Source organism: Ipomoea triloba, chromosome 14 (genome assembly GCF_003576645.1).
Source record: "Ipomoea triloba cultivar NCNSP0323 chromosome 14, ASM357664v1".
Lineage (NCBI taxonomy): Eukaryota > Viridiplantae > Streptophyta > Magnoliopsida > Solanales > Convolvulaceae > Ipomoea > Ipomoea triloba.
In genome coordinates, this window is record NC_044929.1 from 7,046,713 (window position 1) to 7,060,913 (window position 14,201).

The 14,201-nt window shown below is 32.3% G+C and overlaps 1 protein-coding gene across 1 annotated transcript in view; it reads right to left on the bottom strand.

Annotated features, from left to right (window-relative positions):
* Nucleotides 1–4,386: 4,386 nt before the first annotated feature.
* LOC116005173 overlaps nucleotides 4,387–14,201 on the bottom strand; it is a 10,516-nt gene continuing 701 nt past the window's right edge. The window contains exon 2 of the mRNA XM_031245427.1: nucleotides 4,387–4,630. Within this exon, the coding sequence (XP_031101287.1) occupies nucleotides 4,565–4,630 (66 nt within the window). The 3' untranslated portion in view covers nucleotides 4,387–4,564. The remainder of the gene's footprint in view (nucleotides 4,631–14,201) is intronic.

A 14,201-nucleotide genomic window follows, 5' to 3' on the forward strand; every position in this document is an offset into this window, starting at 1 on the left:
TATTCACAAGTCACAACAGTATGATCCAAGAAAATAGGAAACAGATCTAGTTACATCTTTGCCCAAAAAAAAAAAGAAGAAGAAAAAGACACTACTACCCCCACTTTAAAAAAAAAATCAATCAATATCATTTCAGAAAATCAAATCTAGGACATCGAAATAAACAAAAACAAAAAAAGAATGAACAAGATTAGCCCAGAGGTTCTCACCTGTAGAGTGGTTTTTATATGAACAAGATTATACACACACATATATATTGGTATTGGCTCAAATGAGAACAAGTTCTTAGGAGAGAAATAATAACCAATCGCAGGACGGATCATATGAAATTAAAAAAAAATGCGGATAATAACAAATTTAATGTAATAGGTTGGAGATTAATAAAAATTGGTGTAAGATTTTTGTGTTTTGAGATGGAGATACAAAGATAATGTGCATTTCAAATTTTAGGTTATAATTACATGCATGTATATGGGAATAACAACTTTTATGGGAACTTGTGTACAATTGTAGCCTCTAAGGAATAACAAATTGCATCTAAATAACCATAGTTAATCATTATTATAATTAGTGTCGTTTCTAATTTTGAAAGTTCGGCACCGTGTTTAAGGTGCGTTGTTCTAACACTTAAAGGTGATTGTTTCTATCAGTTAAGGTGTGACATTTTTAGTTTATGCTTCTTCCTTTTAAAGGTGTGTTTTTTTTTTTTAATAATAATTTTCATTGATTTAAGCCGTTGATATAGATTTGATCGACGGCTCAGATTTAACCGCATGACCGCACTCGGGACCTCGTCCGCGCCTGAACTCATCCACATATATATATATATATATATATATATATATATATATATATATATACACATACTTTCTTGATAGCTCCACGCAAATTTCATGTTGCTGAATTCCAGCCAATATCATACTAGTTACCCTAATCATTCAAATTGAATGAAAGTATTCAAGCCATTTTGAATTAACTAACAATCATCCTGATAGTGTAATATTTGTAGGCCGGCCTAATCCAAATTAAATTTGATAAGCTCTGGCATATGAGTAATTATAATATGATAAATAAACAATTAGACTCAAGTGACAGAAATCTTAATTCATGAAAATCTCAATAAGATAAGAGTACAGACTAGGGATGTCAATCGGACCGGCCCTGTCGGTTTCGGGCTACCCCTGTCGGGTTGTCAGGCTTATCGGATTCGGGTTGTTGATTAATTATTATTTTATTCTCGAATTTGGGTTAGCTCTAACCCTAAACTTCGGGTTGTCGGGCTTATCGGGCGGGCTAGACTATTTGAACTTAAATCGAAAATGAATACTTACATTCGATAAAACGGGTCAAGTCGTCAACTAGATCCGAATTCAATGGAACGGGTCAACCGGATGAACATTGGCACTTTAAAATTTAAATCAAGAGATAAATGAATACTTGCATTTGAATATTCGAAAGAACATTAGAAGTTAGAACTGGTCAACCGGATGAACATTGAGCACATTAAAATTTAACAAATGCAATTGCAATGGTTTGATTTCGGTTCGGATTTAATTCGGTTCGGTGTTCAATTCGGTTTAAGACCCCCAAATTTTAACATGCGACAAGGCGGTCAAGGGGCGCCACGACTTAACGGGACGTCGTAATAACTATGTATGAAACATCAAATAACCCAAATCCAAAATCTAATATATAAATATTAAATACCAACACAACAAATTAACAATTCAAACAAATTAAAATAAAAAATAAAAACTAATTTTAATTCTAGAACTGAAAACTGGAATGAATTTCCAGAACAAGAACTAGAAATTCATTCCAGAATTTTGGAAAGAAATTCCAAACTGGAAATTCATTTCGAAAGATTTTCCAGTAAAATTTATATATATATAATTTATATAAATATATATATATATATATATATATATATATATATATATAATTTATAATATTTATTTATTTATTAATTATATATAATATAAATTTATATTTATTTAAAATTTATTAAATAAAAATATATATATTTATTATTATATTAATTATAATATATATTTATTTATTTATTAATTATATATAATATATATTTATATTTATATATTTATTTATATCTATTTAAAATTTATTAATTTATATATTTATTAAAATTGTTCGGGCTATCGGGCTAGCCCATTTAATTTTGGGCTAGCTCTATTGGGCCCTCAGGCATATCAATTTCGGGCTCATCGGATTAATTTTTTAATTGGGCTAATCCGTTCGGGCTATAGCCCTGTCGCTTTTGAGTTTTTTCGGGCTAGCCCATCAGGTTCGGGCCTGATTGACATCCCTAAGTACAGTTCTAGATTATCTTAAATTAATCTAAACAAGAACTATAGATTACATGTCAAACACCTCATGCTCAGATGACATGTAGACATGTAGTGAGTTTTCCATATGGGAGGTCATGAGATCGAGCGAACAGATACTACAATGTAATAGGGTCAGTTGTATTAAAAAAAAAGAAACTATAGATTACATATTGGGATGGTTCTGGTGTGAAAAAGCATTCAATTGATCAGATTCTATGTGTCCATTATTATCTTCATTTTTATATAGATTTTAGAGTTAGATTGATATATGAGCCTGGAAAATCACACGTCTTGCATTCCATCACACCCCAAGCATGCATGAGCTTTAGAAGTGCTTAATTCCTGCATTACACAACCCAAAATTAACCGCCCATTCAAAATGAATGAATTAATCTTGGAACCTCTCTATATAAAGCTATACATCTCTGGCTTGGATTTATCATCTTCATCAACTAGCAGCTGAGTACTGAACATGGCATCTTCAATAAGTGTTTGCATGGCGGCTTTCATGCTTCTACTAATTTCATCATCCCTTATTAGTGGAAGCGGCCCTCCCCCCTCTCCCTCTTCAAGTAGTTTGGGTGAAGGAGTTGTTGATACTAAAACTGAGCCTTTACATCCCCCCCCAAAGGGTTGGGAAGGAAACATGAAAGGAGAAAATGAAGGGAACAGTGATGAAGATGACGTTATTGGTAACAGCTATGAAGATGTTGTTTATGACAATGATAAGGACGACATAAAAAGCAGATGAGTGCAGCCATGGCACCTACCTTCATTCAACGAGCATGGGTTGGCTGCTAAATGTCTCCATTTGGCTACCTCAATTTAAGTATTTTTACTAAATTTCTTACCAAAATAATATCCATGACTAGCTAGTATAGATTGGATACAAGGATCAATGGTAATATGTATTTGTCCACACTCAATATCCTTAATAATATAATAATAAGTTAAAATAAAAGTGAATTTTCTTTTCTTTCTTTTCTGGCTTTTTTTTTTTTCTTTTCTTTTTTTTAATACATAAATTGGTAGAGATGTGTCGATGTGATCTTTCTTCCAATTAGATTGAACACACAATTAGAGTCTAAATTTATTAAATAATTGGGTTATTAGATCAATTTAATTTATTAGTCTAGTTCATTGAAAGATCGAAGTGATACAATAATAAATCTACTCCAACGAGACATTATGAATTGAAATTGCTCCCAAATCATTGTGTTAGTAAAAGTAGTGGAGCATTCACCATGTTAAATGTAAATTTCATACTCATACACAAGTTAGCCTCTTGATTGCTTATATCTAAACAACAATATTTGTAATTTCTAGAAATATCGCTCCTATGATCACATTCTCTCTTATTAAAGTTCACATCTAGATTTAGTCCATATTCCACCATTATGCCTATATAAATTAGTATTAATGGGATGCAGCAAACAATTATATAACATTCTGATGAGTTAAGTGTCTGACAAAAGCTAACACCCTTCGTTCATAAGATTCTGAGTTAAGTGTTAGACAAAAGCTAACACAGTAACACCCTTCACCTAAGGGAGGACAAAAGCTAACTTCCGCAACTCCGAGATTAGGTTTTGTATGGTTAGACTATATTTTTTTTTATCTAACAAACATTGAATTAATCATCATAAGTACATATATATTATAACTAATAGATCTAATATGTGCATTTGCAAGCATTAATTTAACATGAATACAACCCAAATACACCGTTAGTTTGTTTATGTGCAAGCTAAAATCAAATTCTAATAGCTCAAACTCTTAAGGAATTAATGTTTGATGTTTAATTATATACAATTTTAATAACTAAAACAAATCTAACACATAAATGAAAATTTAGGATAAAATGGCTAATCAAATTGGTTTTTATTTTTTTAATTTTTAAAGTGTATATTTTACAATTTTTGTTAAAATACGATGGGATTAAAAAATGACTTCTAGCTGATTTTTCGATTGTTTACAATTTTAATGTTTTTTGGTAAAATATGATGCTAATTGATGAAATAAAGAAAGAGAAATGATGATCTTATGAGTAAAAATGTAATCCATTTATCTCCACAATGTAAAATTTAAGAGTAATAACAGTACTAAACATGCATGGTAATAATCAATATTTAAGAGATGAAGGAAATCATTTTCCCCTTGCTTCCCATTGTCATTACTTCTGTCACAAACCCAAATCCCCCATTAATCATTAATTAATTTTAGATTGAACGATACTCGTTCATAAATGCCAATGCCACTACTTGGGCATTAAAAGATGCATCCGCCTTTGCATGGAACTCGGCCCAAAGACCACCCTGTCTCTCGGCAGCGGAGAACTTGCATTGTCCCATTGCCCTAGTAATATTGTTGTCTATATTTTCTCCCAACACATCAGCAGAGAGCTTCTTGACAGCAACATTGACATAAACTTCCCCAATTGTTTTAATGACAACGCTCATTGATTCCCAGCAGCTCTTCAAATCTTTGAGCTCTCCCTTGCTCAAAGATTTATCAGAATCTATTTTGCTCTTGAAATCAATAATGACTTTGGCTTTCTTGCGAGCTTCATTTACAACGATGGCCGCGGCTTCCCGCTTCCCAGAGTGGGCGAGGAGGCTAGCTTTGCCAGCAAGGAAGTCGCGAGCGCAGAATGTGATCAAAGAGCGACCACCTGGGCTTGGGCCAAGGGCTTCAGAGCATGCCTTAACAAGTTGAGTTTTGTCGGAAGGGGAAGGTGAATGGTGAGCGGTGGCAACGGTGAATGCCACGAAGAAGATGAGGAGCATAGATGGAAGGGTGGCAGATGCCATGTTATTAGGTAGATTGATTGGGATTAGGGGGCAAGATGTTACGTGTGACAGAGATAGGAAATATGTGGAGAAATGGGGTGATTTTTCATGCATGGTATTGTGGAGTTTAAATAGAAAAAGATTCACATATGTTGGTAGGAGAATGTAATGGATATGAGAAAATATAGGTAACAACATTAAGAATGGTTCTTACTTAAATTTTAATTCACTCATGCTTTGAGTGAATTAAATTAGTTTATTCCTCACCACACATCAATTTCAACAACCAAATGAATTGATCGAAATACAATATAATTATATAAAGTATCCATATTTGCACTTTGTCTATAACTGAAAAAATTGGAACCAATTTGAAGTTTTGTCATGGGACACGTACAGAATCCTTGAATTGTTTTTAACCTTATTTATTTATTGTAGTTACTACTCCGTATAATAATATAATTTTGAATTCAATACACGATAGGATTGAGGAGTAGTGGAAAATTATATTGTGAATTATAAATAAATGTTATTTTTAATATATTGATGATTGTTCATTACTTCGTAGTATATTAAATAATTTATCTTCCTTATTTGAATAACTAGTTATCAAACGCGCGTTTTGCGATTAAACTAGTGCCTAATGCGTATTTTTAAATTAGTGTTTCTTAATTGGTTAAAGTAGTCATATAATAATGAGAGAGAAAAAAATGCTAAATTAATAAAAATCAAAGAAATAGTCTCGATGCTTATATATTTTAATAAAACATAACGAAATTGTAAATAGCTAAATTACAACTAAAGTAAGTAGAAACAAATAAACCACTTACATGGGAGCAAATTGGCTTATCATCATTGTCACTTATTTGGACACAGGTCTGATCATTTAAAATCCACGTGTAATTGTATTTGTGATCAAGTACTTTATAGTTCGTTCGGACAGGTTTGACAATGACATTTGAGATGATGTACCATTTGTTGGTTTGTAAAGTGATATCATACATTTCAATGTCATTATCAAACACTATTGATTGAACCCGAGTTCCTTGCATTTAGATATAGCAATTACAATGATGTTGGTAGTGAATTTGAACATCTTCATAATAATAATAATACTGATGATGATGATGATGATGATGATAGATGAACAGATTATACAATAGATATATTTACATAACAATATGAGAACCACAACATTACATACAAGTATAGATGAACATATTATACAATAGATATATTTACTTAACGATATTGAAGTTATACTAATTAATTAGTATACCATCATTGATTTAAAAAAAAAAAAACTGTAATCATTATGAGTACAAATACAAATAATAGAATTAGCATGATAATATTTTGACAATCATACATATACAATGTCAAGTAGATGGTGTGTTGCAGAATATGTTAGGTTTAGTTTTGGGTGAATACCAGTGAGAAGGGGAGGGGTTTATATACTGTTATTTTGGGTAAAATAATATAGTTAGGAATCCATACAAAATTGTATTATAGAATCTTATTAAGACTTCAATATTCTAATTTTAAGTTTTATAGAATCTTATTAAGACTTCAATATTCTAATTTTAAGTTAGGAATCTATATAGAATTGTATTATAGAATATCGCAAATTATATTGTGGACCATGGTCCACAATCCATTGTGGACCATGGTCCACAATCCATTGTGGACCATGATCATGGCTGATACTACAGTTGTGTTGAAATTGTGGACCATGATCATGGCTGATACTACAGTTGTGTTGAACGGATACTACAGTTGTGTTGAAAAGATACTGCAGTTGTATTGAAAGGAAACAGCAGTAGCACGGAACAGAGACCGTTCATCCGTTCAACACAACTGCATTATCCTTTCAACATAACTGCAGTATCCGTTCACCACAACTGCAGTATCAGTTCAACACAACTGCAGTATCAACCATGATCCATGGTCCATGGTATAACGACGGATAGAATATTGCCAATTTGTTTGAAAACTGCAATAAAGAAACAAATTGTCTAAAAAATTTAATGTTAAACTTTCGTTATATTTAACTGAATTGGTAAAATTATAAATGATTAGGATATATTAGGAATATAATTGGATGTTGCACAATAAGAATAACATAAAGTACAATATGTTATAGCAGACTATTACACTGACATTTTTTTTAGTTCCAGTTAGGGGTCTAACATTATTGGCTCTTATTATAAGTGTAGATATTGCCAATTTGTTTGAAAACTGCAATAAAGAAACAAATTGTCTAAAAAATTTAATGTTAAACTTTCGTTATATTTAACTGAAAGAATTTGGTAAAATTATAAATGATTAGGATATATTAGGAATATAATTGGAGGTTGCACAATAAGAATAACATAAAGTACAATATGTTATAGCAGACTATTACACCGACATTTTTTTAGTTCCAGTTAGGGGTCTAACATTATTGGCTCTTATTATAAGTGTAGATATAACTTAAAAAGATAAATATTTAGTTTATTAAAAAAATATACCTTATGTTAGTAGTTCACCTTACAAGATGAACCATGATCCATTGTATAATGATTGTAACGAGGTAAACTAGTTTTCTTACTTCCATCGTTTTAATCATGCCCTATCATGAGCAATCACGAGCATTATTGTTAGATGCTCTGTGGACCATAAATAAAAATGTATTATTTGTGTACATAAAGTACATTATCTGAGTATTGAAAATACATTATTTTGTATACTATCAAATAATGTAATTCAGTACACAAATAATGTACTTTTAGTATATTAAAAATGTACCTTATATTCAAGTAAAATACATTATTGGAGTAATAAAAGCACATTATTTTATATAATGTACATTCAATACTTTGACGAGCAATCATCATATAATTCATATCCCTCTTTTTTGGGCCCAGCGTTAAGCCCTAACTAGGTGCACTTAATGCCCTTAAGGTGTGTCATTGTAATGTTTAAGGAGCGTAACCGCACAACCGCATGAGAACCCTTCTATATATATATATATATATATATATATATATATATAGGATTGCGTTCATAAGAGAACGCACCGCCCAAGAGAGAACTATGAACCAATCGCCTTGCGCCACGTGTCTAGATATAGTTGCACCTAAGGTTATAACTAGGTGCACTTAGGTGCATGAATGTTAACAAGGTAAATTACTTGCATTTGTATGTGAAAATAGGTGCACAAGTGCATGTAAAATGTATTATTACATGTGCAAGTAAAATGTACATTGAGCATCAATGTTAAGTGCACCGAACGTTATAACTAGTTGCACCTAATGGTATAATTTGTTGCACCTAGTTGCACGAATGTTAACAATATAAATTACATGCACTTGTAAGTGAAAATAGATGGACTTGTAAGTGATTTTACTTGCACTTTTTACTTTCAACTGTACACCAACTACTTGCACTTGTAACATATTTACTTGCACCAAAGTTCGAGATATTTACGAAAATGTCACCGCGTCATTTTTTTAAAATTATATCTGATTCATTGATCTAGACACGTGGACGCTGTGGATCGTTCTTATTTCTCTCCTGGGCACCCGTTCTTGATGTCGCCGGCCAGTATCATATAGTAGTTACCCTTATCATTCAAATTGAATGAAAGTATTCAAGCCATTTTGAATTAACTAACAAGCATCCCGATAGTGTAATATTTGTAGACCGGCCTAATCCAAATTTGATAAGCTCTGGCATATGAGTAATTATAATATGATAAATCAATCAACAATGAGACTCAAGTGACAGAAATCTTAATTCATGAAAATCTCAATAAGATAAGAGCTCTAGTCTCTAGATTATCTCAAATTAATCTAAACAATAGCTGCTATAGATTACAAAACTTAATTTTTTCCTTCTGAGTTTCTATATATCCTTTATATATATAGATTCTAGATATAGATTGATGAGCCTAACCCGGAAAATCATATAGTGTTAGGTTCAATTACATCCCAAGCATGCATGAGCGTTAGAAGTGCTTAATTCCTGCATTACACAATCCAAAAACCCTGCCCATTCAAAGTGAACGAATTAATCTTGGAAGTTTAATTTGGAACCTCTCTATCTATATAAAGCTCTACATCTCTGGCTTGGATTTATATATATCATCTTCAACTTGCTAGCTGAGTACTGAACATGGCATCTTTCAAAAGTGTTTGCGTGGCGGCTTTCATGCTTCTACTAATTTCATCATCCCTTATTAGTGGAACCCCTCCCCCCTCTCCCTCTTCAAGTAGTTTGGGCGAAGGAGTTGTTGATACTAAAACTGAGCCTTTACACTCCTCCCTAAAGGGTTGTCAAGGAAACATGAAAGCAAAAAATGAAGGGAACACTGATGAAGATGTTGTTTATGACAATGATAAGGACGACATAAAAAGCAGATGAGTGAAGCCATGACAACTAACTAGCATGGGTTGGCTGCTAAATGTCTCCATTTGGCTACCTCAAGTTAAGTGTTTTTACAATAATATTCATGACTAGTAGATTGGATACAAGGATCAATGGTAATAATATGTATTTCTCCACACTCAAATCCTTAATAATATAATATAAGTTAAGATAAAAGTGAGTTTTTTTTTTTTTTTTTTTTTTCTGTTTTATTATTTTTTAATACATAAATTGATACAGATGTGATCTTTCTTCCACTTAAATAATCGGTAAGATGCACGTTCTACACTGGACTTCTTTAAATTGGCAGTTTGGTTTGCAAACACGTACATTTCTTGGGTTATGATATACAACCCAATTAGAGTCTAAATTTATTAAATAATTGGATTATTCACTTTATTATTCTAGTTCATTGAAAGATCGAAGTGATACAATAATCTACTCGAACGAGACATTATGAAATTGGCAAATTATACCGTGAACCACGTACGTAAACGACGTCGTTTTGAGCATTGTAAACTAACCATTCAATGCAACCGTTCTGTGTATTCATGTTAGTAACACATGTTGTGATGTGTTTGTGCATTCGAATGTTTAGGAGGATGAATTCTATGTATTTTGTGTCAATATTCTGTGTATTCATGTTATTAACATAGGTTGTGATGTGTTTGTGCATTCGAATGCTAGGGGGATTAGTTTTGTGTATTTTGTGTCAATATTCTGGCCCTGTTTGGTAAATAATCAGCCTATCAGCCAATCTTGGCTTATTTGATCACTATTAATTGTTTGGTTAATAAGCTTTTTGTAACTCCAAAATGCTAAATTTCAAAAGGTTACTCAAAGGCGTCAAAGCAGCCTTTTCAATTAGCTTTTTGAGAAAAGAAATTAAAGCAGCCTTTTCAATTGATTTTTTGAGAAAAGAAATTATACCAAACAGCTATCAGCTAACAGCTAATTTATCAAACAACTTTCTACAAACAGCTAATGTTATCAACAAATCATACCTTTTAACCCAACAACCAACCCAATCAGCTAACAGTCATTTACCAAACAGGACCTCTGTGTATTCTAGGCAAACGTTCTGTGTATTCTAGATAATGATTATGCTTATTATAGATAATGAATTCACTAGAGTCATTCGCGTCCGTGTCCACTAATATCTGTGTATTTTGTGCCAATATTCTGTGTATTCTGGACAAACATTCTGTGTATTCTAAGCAAACGTTCTGTGTATTCTAGATAATGATTATGTGTTTATAGATAAAACGACATCGTTTACGTACGTGGTGCATATTGCTATGTGCACCTGGTGCAGGGTATAACGATGGTATGAAATTGCTCCCAAACCATTGTGTTAGTAAAAGTAGTGGAGCATTCACCAAGTCAAATTGTAAATTTTATACTCATATACACAAGTTGCCTCTTGATTGGCTCACAACAACAATACTTGTAATTTCTAAAAATTGCGCAAGGGGTCCTATTTTAATTGGCAGTTGTGTGTTGTTAGTGAGGAGTTAATTACCGCACAGGCTCCTATCATCACATGTACCATTTCCTCTCTTATTAAATCAAAGAGCTAAATATCGAAATGGTCTCTTATATAGGAAATTATCAATTTGGTCTTGAGTAAACGGAGGTCGAAAGTCGGTTAGACATTGAAAAATTGGATTATGAAATAACAAAACAGAATAATTAGAATTGGATCAAAACTTCCAATTGAATAAGTATGAGTAAGGGATCCTGAAGATAGAAAGTTCTTTTCAAATTTATAACCGTAACTAAATCTTCAATTTTGTATTTTGTAGGAAAGAGATTGAAACAAAATTGCTATGAAACTATGCCTTTGGTTTACTAGAGACATCAACATATTGTTTTAGTTCGGTGGAAAAAAATACTTTTCCTCAGAATATTAAAGAATTAGTCTAATAATTAATAATATTTATATTTCACCAATTTAAGAATATTATTTAGAATATTCACTTAAATTTAATAGAATAATATTTTAAATATCTAATTTAATTGTTTAATAATTAAATAACATTTAAAGTAAAGAAGATGAAATAAATATTATATTTAATATGAAATAAATCGAAATAAAGATAATTTCACTATAAGTACATATTATAACACAAATTATTTCATGGAGCCGGGTTCACCTTTTTTGAATGTTCACAATTTACATACTAAATGTTCACAATTTATCTTTCAAAAATTGTATACTACGAACACACAATGTGAATGTTCACAATTTACCTTTTAAAAATTCACAATTTGTATACGAACACAGAATGTGTTTTGACTTACAAACACAATTTATATTTTAGAAGTTCGCAACTCCAATACTAAAAATACACAGTTTAGGACCTGCGGATCCACCTTGCAATGCTCCATGGTATTACAACTCATATTATAACAAATAGATATAATATGTACATTTGAAAGCCTTAATTTAACATGAATACAACCCAAATAAAACTAATTCGATCACATTTAGTTTGTTTATGTGCAAGCTACAATCAAATTCTAATAGCTCAAACTCTAAGGAGGTCATCTTTGATGTTTAATTATATACAATTTTAATAGGGAAAACAAATCCAACACATATAAATGAAAATTTAGGATAAAATGGCTAATCAAATTCTTTTCTTTTTTTTTTTTTTTAATTTTTTAAAGTTGTGTATATTTTCCAATTTTTTAAAAAATACGATGAGAATAAAAAAGGACTTCTAGCTGATTTTTCGATTGTTTACAATTTTAATGTTTTTTTTTTCCTTTTTTTTTTTTTGTAAAATATAATGCTAGTTGATGAAAATAAAGAAAGAAGAGAAATGATGATCCGATGAGTAAAAATGTAATCCATTTATCTCCACAATATATAATTTAAGAGTAATTACAATACTAAACGTGCATGGTGATAATCAATATTTAGGAGACGAAGGAAATCATTTTACCCTCACTTCCTGTTGTTATAACTCTTCTGTCACAAACCCAAATCCCCCATTAATCATTAATTACTTTTAGACTGAATGATACTCGTTCATAAATGCCAATGCCACTATTTGGGCATTAAAAGATTCATCCGCCTTTGCATGGAACTCGGCCCAAAGACCACCCTGTCTCTCGGCAGCGGAGAACTTGCATTGTCCCATTGCCCTAGTAATATTGTTGTCTATATTTTCTCCCAACACATCAGCAGAGAGCTTCTTGACAGCAACATTGACATAAACTTCCCCAATTGTTTTAATGACAACGCTCATTGATTCCCAGCAGCTCTTCAAATCTTTGAGCTCTCCCTTGCTCAAAGATTTATCAGAATCTATTTTGCTCTTGAAATCAATAATGACTTTGGCTTTCTTGCGAGCTTCATTTACAACGATGGCCGCGGCTTCCCGCTTCCTAGAGTGGGCGAGGAGGCTAGCTTTGCCAGCAAGGAAGTCGCGAGCGCAAAATGTGATCAAAGGGCGACCGCCTGGACTTGGGCCAAGGGCTTCAGAGCATGCCTTAACAAGTCGGGTTTTGTCGGAAGGGGAAGGTGAATGGTGAGCGGTGGCAACGGTGAATGCCACGAAGAAGATGAGGAGCATAGATGGAAGGGTGGCAGATGCCATGTTATTAGGTAGATTGATGGGGATTAGGGGGCAAGATGTTAAGTGTGACAGAGATAGGAAATATGTGGAGAAATGGGGTGATTTTTCATGCATGGTATTGTGGAGTTTAAATAATAAAAGATTCACATATGTTGGTAGGAGAATGTAATGGATATGAGAAAGTATAGGTAACCATATGAAGAATGGTTCTTACTTAAATTTTAATTCACTCATGCTTTGAGTGAATTAAATTAGTTTATTCCTCACCACACATCAACTTCAACAACCAAATGAATTGATCGAAATACAACATAAAGTACAAACTATCCATATATGCACTTTGTCTATAACTGAAAAAATTGGAACCAATTCGAAGTTTTGTCATGGGACACGTACAGAATCCTTGAATTGTTTTTAACCTTATTTATTTATTGTGGCAAATTATACCATGCACCACGGTGTACATTGCAATATGCACCACGTACGTATACGAAGTCATTTTGAGTATTGTAAACTAACCGTCCGTTTTTCTGGAAATAATGTTTCTCGTTTCGGCCGATCTTTGTATTTGTGTTAATATTCTGTGTATTCTAGGCAATCATTCTGTGTATTCTAGGCAACCGTTCTGTGTATTCATGTTAGTAACACATGTTGTGATGTGTTTGTGCATTCGAATGTTTAGGAGGATGAGTTCTGTGTATTTTGTGTCAATATTCTGTGTATTCATGTTACTAACACATGTTGTGATGTGTTTGTACATTCGAATGTTAAGAGGATGAGTTCTGTGTATTTTGTGTCAATATTTTGTGTATTCTGGGTAAACATTCTGTGTATTATAGGCAAACGTTCTGTGTATTCTAGATAATGATTATGTGTATCATAGATAATGAATTCACTGGAGTCATTCGCGTCCGCGTCCACTAACATCTGTGTATTTTGTGTCAATATTCTGTGTATTCTGGGCAAACATTCTGTGTATTATAGGCAAACGTTCTGTGTATTCTAGATAATGATTATGTGTATTATAGATAATGAATTCCCTGGAGTCATTCGCGTCCGCGTCCACTAACATC